General features: G+C 40.8%; 1 protein-coding gene across 3 annotated transcripts in view; it reads right to left on the bottom strand.

Moving 5' to 3' along the window:
- Nucleotides 1–12,252, bottom strand: part of LOC129701716 (protein phosphatase 3 catalytic subunit alpha-like) — a 356,043-nt gene that overhangs the window by 64,350 nt on the left and 279,441 nt on the right. For all 3 annotated transcript variants that reach the window (XM_055643088.1, XM_055643087.1, XM_055643089.1), the window contains one exon: nucleotides 2,035–2,112. In XM_055643088.1, the coding sequence (XP_055499063.1) occupies nucleotides 2,035–2,112 (78 nt within the window). The remainder of the gene's footprint in view (nucleotides 1–2,034; nucleotides 2,113–12,252) is intronic.

Below are 12,252 nucleotides of genomic sequence, written 5' to 3' on the forward strand. Positions count from 1 at the left end.
TCTATAAGATCCCCCCTCAATCTTCTAAATTCTAGCGTGTACAAGCCGAGTCTATCCAGTCTGGAGAATTATATAGAATGCAAAATAAATTGACAGTTCAGACTTCATAAGGGGGTTAGGGGTTCAGTATTGATGCGGATAGAGAACTGGCTGGCAGACAGGAAGTAATGAGTAGGAGTAAACGGGTCCTTTTCGGAATGGCAGGCAGTGACTAGTGGGGTACCGCAAGGCTCAGTGCTGGGACCCCAGCTATTTACAATATATATTAATGATTTGGACGAGGGAATTGAATGCAACATCTTCACGTTTGCGGATGACACGAAGCTGGGGGGAATTGTTAACTGTGAGGAGGATGCTAGGAGGCTGCAAGGTGACTTGGATAGGTTGGGTGAGTGGGCAAGTGCATGGCAGATGCAGTATAATGTGGATAAATGTGAGGTTATCCACTTTGGTGGCAAGAACAGGAAAGTAGACTATTATCTGAATGGTGGCCGATTAGGAAAGGGGAGATGCAACAAGACCTGGGTGTCATGGTACACCAGTCATTGAAGTAGGCATGCAGGTGCAGCAGGCAGTGAAGCAAGCAAATAGTATGTTAGCATTCATAGTAGGATTGAGTATAGGAGCAGGGAGGTTCTACTGCAGTTGTACAGGGACTTGGTGAGACCACACCTGGAGTATTGCGTACAGTTTTGGTCTCCTAATATGAGGAAAGACATTCTTGCCATAGAGGGAGTACAGAGAAGGTTCACCAGACTGATTCCTGGGATGGCAAGACTTTCATATGAAGAAAGACTGGATAGACTTGGCTTGTACTAGCTAGAATTTAGAAGATTGAGGGGGGATCTTATCGAAACTTACAAAATTCTTAAGGGGTTGGACAGGCTAGATGCAGGAAGATTGTTCCTGATGTTGGGGAAGTCCAGAACAAGGGGTCACATTTTAAGGATAGGGTGGAAGTCTTTTAGGACCGAGATTAGATTATTTTTTTTCACACAGAGAGTGGTGAATCTGTGGAATTCTCTGCCACAGAAAGTAGTTGAGGCCAGTTCATTGGCAATATTTAAGGGGGAGTTAGATGTGGCCCTTGTGGCTAAAGGGATCAGGGGGTATGGAAAGAAGGCGGGTACAGGATACTGAGTTGGATGATCAGCCATGATCATATTGAATGGCGGTGCAGGCTTGAAGGGCCGAATGGCCTACTCCTGCACCTATTTTCTATGTTTCTATAATGCAAACTTAATGCTCATTTTAAAAAGTGACAATTGTTTGCATTGACTGCATTTTGCAGAAGCTTTCTTATTCGTGACAAAATCTATCAGTTTATATCAGTACGGACAATATCTCTGATAAATCCATTTCATTGTGTCAAAATAATTTTGGTTTGGATAAATATATACATCAGGTAAAAAAAAAGGGTTGGTGAAGTTGGATCAAATAGCACCTTGTGTCAGGACAATAAATTATTGATTGCTTGATTAGTATGGGTGTCTGGGGTATGGGGAGAGGGCAGGAAAATGGGGTTGAGAGGGAAAGATAGATCAGCCATGATTGAATGGGGGAGAAGACTTGATGGGCCAAATGGCCTAATTACACTCCCAGAACATATGAGTTTAGTTGAGAGAAACTGCTCGGAAACAGGCCCTTTGGCTCACACACATTAACACATCCTAGACACACTAGGGATAATTTATATTTATACCAAGCCAATTGACCTACAAATGGGGAGAATATACAAAATCCGTAAAGACAGCACGCATAGTCCGCCATTTCTCGTGCTGTAAGGCTGCAACTCTACCACTGCGCCACCGTGCCGCCATTATGAACTTATTAAATTTTACCTTTTGGAATATATGGTGGAACCAGATATCATTTTTGGGCTAACCTTGGGTGCCATGTGTTTGCACCCGGAAAAATACCTATTGACTAAAAGCAAAGGCCACGTAAATTTGACCTAATGGAAAAAAAAACTCTATCATGAGAAAATTCAAATATTTCAACATGCATTGTGCATGGAATTGTTTGCAAACTTACCCTGCATCTTGTGCTTCATGGGCCCGAATAACTGATAATAAATTATTGTTCTGCAGGAACTCACAAACAGCAGGATAACTGTGAAAAGAACACACACAACAATATCACTGCAAATTACTATAACCAAAGTAGTAAATGGAAGTGGAAACTTGGGAGAAGGCAACTAGAAACAGTAGGGTGCAATTAAATCTTGTGCCGACAGAACAAAAAAATGCCCAAGTGTCTTGGCACTAAGTTAAAATAGAACTTTATACCTAATTGACTCTGAATCTTAGAGTTTTTGATATCTTACACGGTTATTCACTTAGCATGAAATCTTGATGTCGAATAAATTTAAAGGGTTAGAGATAATGAAAGATCTAAATAGAGTGGATGTGAAGAGGAGTTTTACAGAAGTGGGAGAAATTGCAACAGAGGGCACAGACTCAGAATAAAATAACGTACTTTTTGAATGGTGACGAGGAGGAATTTGCTGTGGAAGCAAGTCATTGGGGTTTTTTTTTTGTGGAGATTGATTAGTTCTTGATGAATATGGTAATCAAAGGTTATGGAGAGAGGGCAGGAAAATGGGACTGAGAGGCAAAAATAGATCGGCCATGATTGAATGGTGGAGCAGGCTCAGTCTTCTTCATCAATCTGAAGAAGGGTTTCGGCCCAAAACGTTGCCTATTTCCTTCGCTCTATAGATGCTGCTGCACCCGCTGAGTTTCTCCAGCACTTTTGTCTACGGTGGAGCAGACTCGATGGGCCGAATGGCCTAATTCTGCACCTACTGTATGTCTTATGATCTTATGACAATTAAATCGGAGGCTCAAAATAAGAAAATAATAATTTTGAAAACCTTTATAAGTAGCTAATACATACTTCAGGCTTTTACCTATAATAAAGAAGGAGAATTAAAAATGAGAAAGATAAAAATGACAGAAATGGAAACCTAAGGTGTGACGGAGTAGCTCAGTGACCAATGACAACTTCCAAAAGATCCACAGAAGTGTTATCAGCCAAACAAGTCAATATTAGGAGTTAGACTGGGAGGGTGTTAAAAGAAGAGGGGCAGTGAGTAGAGTTATAGGGAGAACTGTAGTACCAATGATGAGTCACATGATGTTCTAGGTGGAGAAAACAAACTGAAGAATTACAGAGGTGAAGTTGCAAAGGGATTTCAAAACAGGATGAGAATTTTAAATCTGAGCCATCTGTTGGCTGGGAAACAATGTAACTCAATGAATAGAGGGGTGAGTGGGACAGTGTTAGCTCTGATTCAAGTAGCAGAGCTTTGGATGAGCTCCCTTTTGCACAGGATGGCTGGAAAACTATTGAATAGTTTAGTTTAGAGATACAGCGCAGAAACAGGCTCTTCGGCCTGCCGAGCGCACTGACCAGCGATCCCTGCATATTAGCATTATCCCAGGGACATTTTTTACATTTCTCCAAGCCAATTAACCTACAAACCTGTACGTCTTTGGTGTGTGGGAGGAAACCGAAGATCTCGGAGAAAACCCAGGCGGTCACGGTGAGAACATACAAACTCTGTACAGACAGCACCCATAGTCGGGATCGAACCCGGGTCTGCGGTGCTGCAAGCGCTGTAAGGCAGCAACTCTACCGCTGTGCTGCTGCTGTGAGAATAGTTGAGTTCTGGTGACAAAGGTCGAGATGAGTATTGAAGTAAAACACAGGACAGAGATTGACACCAGAGTTATTCTTGATGGCATGAACATTCGAACTTGCATGTTTGGAAACGTCGAAACGTTGTCCATCTATTCCCTCCACAGATGCTTCCTGGCCCACTAAGTTCCCCCCATGTGTTGTTTTTCACTCAAGGAATCACTTACCTGATTTATGCACTTTAATGTTATTTCTGCAATCTCCATGTGAAATTCGATATAACATAAAATCAGCAGAAATCTGATGAAATGGATTTTCATTCATGATTCATCAACTTGCATGTGCAAATTGGATTATATCAATTGGAATACACTCACAAAGAAAACTAAAATAAGGCTGTCCATGTCCTGACTAAGCCAATATGGCAGAAATAATGATTTAAAGCAAGAATTTGAAGCAAACTCTTACAGACGGTAGCATGTATATCTAATGTTTCTCTGAATGTCTAACAATTGAATATGAATTAAACATTATTCATCCTTACCTTACAAAATGATTGATGAAAAATTACAAGAAAATATATAACAGTTGGTTATCTCATTGCATTTTCAATTCAAGGCAGCAAAAATCTGCTCAGACAATATGTGACACTGCCAGTCACCATGGCGACAGTGTGTTCCATTTACAAGGTACACTGGAGCAAGTCAACAAAATAGAATCTCCCAAACCTGGGACCTCCACCAGCAAAATTGATCTTTTCCAGATCACATAACACCCTGCTTGCAATAATGCCAACTTTTCTTTATCACCCAGAACTTTCTATCTAACACCACAATATGAGTCCTTCACCATACTGAATGCTGTTCAAGGTGCCATCTCACCAGTACCTTATGAAAGGTAAACAGAGATGGTAAATAACTGTGAGACTTGCCTACATTGTCCACATATTGCTTTGATTAAAAAAAAGACCTCTCCCCTGAAACCTTTTCATACCTCTAGTTTCCCTTCCCCCTGACTCTTGGTCTGAAGAAGGGTCTCAAGCTGCAACGTCACCTATCCTTTTCTCCAGAGATGCTGCCTGACCCGCTGAGTTACTTCAATCAAACTGGGTCTTGCTTCTAAACCCAAGGGGCACAACGTTGGGACTGCAGGCAAAAATGGCTCACTCCAGTCCTCCTCAGTGTGTGGTGGGCTCCCTGTGCTCACCATTTCAGGAATTGCCCTCACCCACAGCAACAAATGGTGCCCAAGGTCAGCATCCTGATCTGCAAGAACCTTTTGCTTTGCAAAGCTTTCCTGCTGTAAATCATAAGCCCAGCCTCAAAAGTATTTGACAGCTGGCTTAACCAGATCCACAGGCTTAATGACTGTCATATCTGTGAACACTCCTGACAGTCACAAACATTGAAAGATAGATGACCACCATTAAACCAGTAAAAATTAATCATACAGATATTTTAAGAATTCAATTATTTTAAAACAATTTTGAAGTATTAAAACCAAAACACTCAAAACATATATTTGTTAATAATTTCTGAATTTCCCTGAGGGGATCAATAAAGTATTTATTATTATTATTATTATTATTATTATTATTATTATTATTATTATTATTATTAATTGTATTTAAATTCATTTAATGAATTAAAAATTGCAAGTGGCCTTTAACTGAATTCTGTTGTTTTAACTTGGAGATGTACCATTCTATTGAATGGATTGGGGACATTTGCATTATAACTGCTGGGAGTGTGTAGATAGTCAGCACTCCAGCTCTGAACTCCAGAGGGAATTCAATTGTACAGTACAGTAGGAACGACAGCATTGAGGGTCTCTCAGGAAGTTCTGGATTTCCGCCTGTGAGGATGAATATTCTGCAGCGTGACTTTAGAGAGCTCGGAAAAATGTTGAAAAGCAGGACCTCCAGGGTTGTTATCTCCGGTTTGCTTCCAGTTCCCCGTGCTGGTGAGAGCAGGAACAGGGAGATACGGGACCTGAACGTGTGGCTGAGGAACTGGTGCACGGGGCAGGGATTTAGATTCTTAGATCACTGGGATCTGTTTTGGGGTAAGGGGGAACTGTACAAAAGGGACGGATTGCATCTTAACAGGTGCGGGACCAGCATTCTGGCAGGCAGGTTTGCCACTGCTACACGGGTGGCTTTAAACTGAATAAGGGGGGTGGGGTGTCGAATGGGATAGTGGAGGATGGAGTTAAAGGGAAAGGGTTTCTTAAATGTGTGAGCGTAGAGACCGAGGGGTGTAAAATGAGGGTAGAAGAAATAGGTAGCAAGGTGAAAAGTAAAAGTGGCAGGTTGATTCCTGGGATGTCAGGACTGTCTTATGAAGAAAGACTGGAAGAAAGACTTGGTTTATACTCTCTAGAATTTAGGAGATTGAGAGGGGATCTTATAGAAACTTACAAAATTCTTAAGGGGTTGGACAGGCTAGATGCAGGAAGATTGTTCCCGATGTTAGGGAAGTCCAGGACAAGGGGTCACAGCTTAAGGATAAGGGGGAAATCCTTTAAAACCGAGATGAGAAGAACTTTTTTCACACAGAGAGTGGTGAATCTCTGGAACTCTCTGCCACAGAGGGTAGTTGAGGCCAGTTCATTGGCTATATTTAAAGGGAGTTAGATGTGGCCCTTGTGGCTAAGGGGATTAGGGGGTATGGAGAGAAGGCAGGTACGGGATACTGAGTTGGATGATCAGCCATGATCATATTGAATGGCGGTGTAGGCTCGAAGGGCCGAATGGCCTACTCCTGCACCTAATTTCTATGTTTCTATGTTTCTAAGTGTTTTAAGATTGTCAATCTCGCCCTCCTTGGAGAACAAGCTGTGCATCATTCTGTCTCGAGTGAAAGGAAAAACATTTTGCAGTTGTCAAAATTATCCCCCAAAAAAGTGAAGATGCCTTATAAATCACAAATGACAGACAAATGTGAAGCCCTCAAAGAAGGCAAATCCTTGATGCAAGGCCAGCAAGTCTCAAAAATAGACTAAAATCAGCGCACCGTTGACAGACAGAAATAACTGGATGCAAGGCAGGATTTTGCTGTGACTCTGGTGCGACTGCTAGTGATGTGGTTATAAGCTTTTCTATGAATATAAAGGAGAAATATACAGAATAAAACCTATTAATGATAATGACATTGAAATTGAAATAATTCTATTTAATGTCATTCACGCGTAAATGAAAAACAATGTTATCTAGATCGAATATATGGCATGCTCATCCTGAAATGATTGTATAACTTCATAAAATTGGATTCTATTGAAATAAGGAATGATTACCTATGTTAATCACATTGGTAATCGGGTTACCTTTATATTTTAAAGAAAATAAACATGGCAAACCTTTAATTAGTTAAGGATTCAGTTTGGACAGTAAACTCACCTGTTGCACAGAGGCTGGTAGATGAAAGGTGGGCAGATGGAACTAGGTGGACGGAGGCCAAATGTAAATTGGGTGAACAGCACCTCATATTACAGTGGGGTAGCTCACAACCCAATGGTATGAACATGGTATTTTCTAGTTTCAGGTAACTTCTCCTTCCACACATACTCACCCCTCCATCTTGGTTTTTCCTTTCTTCGTTCATCTCTCCCCTCCCTCCCTTCTCCCCTGTCCCCACCTTTCTCCCATCCACCAATCAATTAAGAGTCTCTATACAAACCTCAGTTCCTCCCCTCTAAGTCCTGATACAAGGCTTCAACCTAAAACATCAACTTCACCTTTTGCCTCCACAGACCCTGCCTGACCAACTGAGTTCTTAGTGTTCTGTTTGTTGTTACAGATTCCACTATGTGCAGTGTTTTTTGCCTTCTCGTAGAAACATAGAAAAATAGGTGCAGGAGTAGGCCATTCGGCCCTTCGAGCCAGAACCACCATTCAATTTGATCATCTAAAATCAGTACCCATTCCGGCTTTTTCCCCATATCCCTTGATTCCTTTAGCCCTAAGAGCTAATCTAACTCTCTCTTAAAAGCATCCAGTGAATTGGCCGCTACTGTCTTCTGCGGCCGAGAATTCTCATTTATAACTGAATCCCTTTTTTTCAGTTCAATTTAGTCAATTTTAGTATGTGACGTTTTGGGTCAAGACCCTTCTTCAGACTGAGAGCCAGGGGAGAAGGAAACTAGAAGTATGAAAAGGTACAGAACAAATCACATGAAAGAGATGAAACTAGGTGACAACGTCATATCCTCCAGATTAAAGATCTACATTTCTGGTAGCTCTCTGGTTCGTTCCTTCTGCTTTCCATTAACAGGTGCAAGTAAGACAGATCATGCATTCTTCTTCCCTCGCCTGGTGAAATGCTCTGACACCTTTTCAGAACTAATGTTGTTAACCTTAGCAGATTCCTTAAAAATATTGTAAAAATATTGTGAACACCTTCAGTCTGATGTCGCAGTGAGATGATTTTGCTTTTTCCCCTTGCCTGGTTGTTCCCCAGTTTCCTTCAAAGTGAGAAAACCGAATGGTGTTATTAAAGGCTGGATGACTTCCTTTGCAGTTTAGCGATTTACACCCACTCTTCATTTACACTAACTGCGACTGGTATGCTACTGAGAGGAGCACCTGATTAGCAGGGAGGTAGAGTTCCATCTCTGACATTCATTTGACCCATGCCTATGAATTCTTTGTGTAAATTACATGGAAAACGACATAAAAGTCTTTCTAAGACAACCCTAACTCACTTTGTAGAAACTGCCCCCCAACATAATTAGTCTGTCGGTCAATTCTTAGTTTGGTTTCAATTTTCCATCATTATTCATTAAATTATCCAATAATAGAGCCATAGAGTTATAGAGCATGGAAACAGGCCCTTTGGCCCAACTTGCCCGTGCCGAATAAGATGCCCAACTACCCTAGTTCCACCTGGCAACATTTGGCTCATCTTTCTCTAAATCTTTCCTATCCATGTACCTGTCCAAATGACTTTTAAATACTATTACACTACCTGCCTCAACTACCCTCTATGGCTGCTCATTCCATATACCCACCACCTTCTGTGTGAAAAACTTCTCCTTCCGATTCCTATTAACTCTTTTCCTTCTCATCTTAAGCCTGTCCTCTGGTTCATGACTGCTTGGGGAAAAGACTCTGTGCATCTACCCTATCTATTCCCTTCACGATCTTGTACACCACCATAAGATCACGCCTCATCCTCCTGCACTCCAAGGAATAAAGTTTTAGCCAGCTCTGTCCCTATAGCTCAAACCCTCACGTCCTGGTAACATCCTCCTAGCATTTATCTCAAGAGGACTGGAATTCAAAAAGAGATGTAATGCTGAGGCTCTATAAGGCGCTGGTCAGGCCGCATTTGGAGTACTTTGACAAATTTGGGCCCTATATCTGAGGAAGGATGGGCTGGCTCTGCAGAGGGTCCAGAGGAGGTTTCCAAGAAGGATTCCTGGATTGAGTGGGTTAGCATATGAAGAGTGCTTGACAGCACTGGGCCTCTACTCGCTGGGATTGAGAAGGTTGAGGGGGACCCCATCGAAACTTACAGAATAATGAAAGGCATACATGGAGTGGGTGTGGAAAAGATGTTTCCACTGGTGGGAGGGTCTAGGACCAGAGGTCATAGCCTCAGAATTAAAAGGCGCTCTTTTAAAAAGGTGAGGAGGAATTTCTTTAGTCAGAGGGTAATTAATCTGTGGAACTCATTGCCACAGAGGGCTGTGGAGGCCATGTCAGTGATATTTTTAAGGCAGAGATAGATAAATTCTTGATTAGAACAGGTGTCAAGGGGAAGAAGGTAGGAAAATGGGATTACGTGGCAGAGATCGGCCATGATTGAATGGCGGAGTAGACTCGTTGGGCCGAATGGCCTAATTCCACTCCAATAACTTGTGAACCTTTGTAAATCTTTTCTGCACTCTTTCCAGCATAACAACCTCTTTCTCAAAGCAGGGTGCCCAAAACTGAACACAATACTCCAAATGTGGCCTCACCAACATCTTATACAACTGTAACATAACATCCCAACTTCTACACTCAATACCCTGACTGATGAAGGCCTTCTTGACCACCCTATCTACCTGTGATGTCACTTTCAAGCAACCATGTACCTGCGCTCCTAGATCCTCTGCTAGTCAACACTCCGCATAGCCTTGCCATTCACTGGGAAGTTTTGACTGGTATGCAATAATACAACCTAATAATTGTATTTAAACATAACAAAGGTCTATCTTTTAAATTCCATCTTTTCTTCTATGTGCAAAATGTTTGTCCTATATTTTCACAAATACACATTTCTAACCTCCCCTGTTTCCAAGTAACCAACCACACCCTACCCATTTTTGCCCCGTACATACAAATAGTCCAGCCTACCACTATTCTCCGGACTTTTTCCAGGGCAGTCACAACTCTGTAACCTCCTGGGGAGTCAATTTATCTACTTTCATGATAAACCCCTTAATACCTCTTCTATTATCACTTTCCTTATCCTGTCTAGTATATCACATTGCTTTTTTTGTGAAGACAATTGCAAATTATTAATGAATACCTTATCCACATCCCCTGCATTGTACACTTGTTATTCTTTCCTATTCGTTATACAAACATTATGGGATGTTCCTTGATTTTGTAAGCTAATATTTTTCACGATCTCTCTGCTTTTGGAATTTCCCTTTCAATTTCATCCCTGTTGTTTTGACACTTTTCTAGGCTCACGGAGACTGGCATAAGCATTCCATTTTCATTTTATCTTATCGTCAAGGAATCTACATTTGTCCTTTTCCATAACTATGCCAAATCTAAATGAATTATGGTCACCATCACAAAAGTGATCTCACACTGATACTCTTCTAAACGGGTCAGCTTAATTCCCCCCCAAACAAATCATAAATAGCACACTGCACCCCCCCCTACCATGTCTTTAATGGGCTTGCTAACTACAGCCTTATAAAAAAAAGTCATTTTTAGCCATAATATTATCAGCTTCCATTGACTTTAACCTGTGCACACACTTATAATTGTAAATGCTTACATAAATCTTTGCTGTGATTATACATATCTATCAGTGGTGGGAGTGCAGCACCATTGATAGAAATGTATAGTATCCCAGATCTTTCAGTAGAGGAAAAAAAAATCATATGCTTCAACCAGCTGCTGCCAGTTTTGGTATTTCAATATCACGAATATCATTAAAGCATTCGATAGGTAAAGTGCAGTTTAACTTGGCAATTGAATATACCTCAATGAAAATATACTAAAGGGAGATGATTTATTTATAAAGTAGTTATAAATAAGAATGAAGCAGAGAAAAAAAATCTCATATGTACAGAGAATTTTGAAAGTGTAAGTTCACGTTTGTTCTAATTTGTAATGGTCCAATATTAGGCTGAATGAGTCAGAGAACTAAAAATATAAAGATGTTCTGTTTGTTAACGCCTCCAGAATACCTTGTAAATTTAAAACACTCCTTTATGTGGGATTAGCATCACGATCAGCTGCTTGGGAAAAAGATAATACTAGTATCCTGGAAAGGTAGTATTACACTATTTCTTAAGGTCTTTGATGATGGAAATTTGAAAAGGGTAGCTATATTAATCAGATTTAACATGAAACAAATACGGAGGAATTTGTGACAGTCACAATGGAACTATATTTAGAATTATCTGAACTACTTAATGGATATTTCACTATTTATCAAAATCAGGTGTTATGCAGGGCACTAGTGGGTTGAGCCACAATAGGCTGGGTGTAAGATCAGTGTCACTTTCCGCAGCCAGGAATGAGGAGAGCATGAACACTGAGTTGGTGGTGGTTCATGAGGTACATCCATAGAAGGGAGGTGGGGAAAAGATTGAAGAGTAAATGAAACACTTAAAGGCAAACAAGCTTCCTGCGGGTGGATCCATGCACAAGATTCCACAGCGTTAGTCCCTTTAAGTTATACTTTAAAAAAAACCCATCTATCTTATGAAGCCCTTGAAGTTTGGGTTATCCGTATTATGTCACATTAAATGCTTGCCACCACAGGAACATATCTTCCTAACCAGGTAATTTCTATTTGATAATGTATGTTCCTCCCAAGTGGTTTCAACATACATGGCTTAATCATATAATCGCACAGGCTGCTGTTACAGGCAAAGTTTGAAATCAATACTCTCAAACTTGGGACATATTCTTAATTTCAACTCCATTTTCTGTTTTAAACAGGTTCAGTGCATGCACCCAGACACCATTCAGGAATTACTTTAGTGGTACTCTTGCTGTCGCCACACCCTCAGTGAGCTGGCATTGGTAGATTCAGAATATCAGGGATGGTTACCTCCACTGATCCCAATGATGAAGGGTTGACCTAACAGGAATGAGCAGGTTGAACCCACACTCATTGGAGTAAGGAAGAAGAAGAGATGTTCTTATGGAAACAAATTAAGGATGTTGATGTTGTTACCCAAGCAATGTTTCAGAAGGAGGAGTCACCTATTTATTAGGATGAATTAATTTTTTCAGAAGCTGTGAAGTTTTATACCCCAGTGGGCTAAGAATACTGAATCATGGAATATCTTCATCACTCCGAAAGAGAGAATTATGAACAACAGAGGAATTAATGAAATGAAATGATTCAATTTTTTCAGACAGTACAGAGACAA

The sequence above is a fragment of the Leucoraja erinacea genome, chromosome 11 (genome assembly GCF_028641065.1).
Source record: "Leucoraja erinacea ecotype New England chromosome 11, Leri_hhj_1, whole genome shotgun sequence".
Taxonomy (NCBI): domain Eukaryota; kingdom Metazoa; phylum Chordata; class Chondrichthyes; order Rajiformes; family Rajidae; genus Leucoraja; species Leucoraja erinaceus.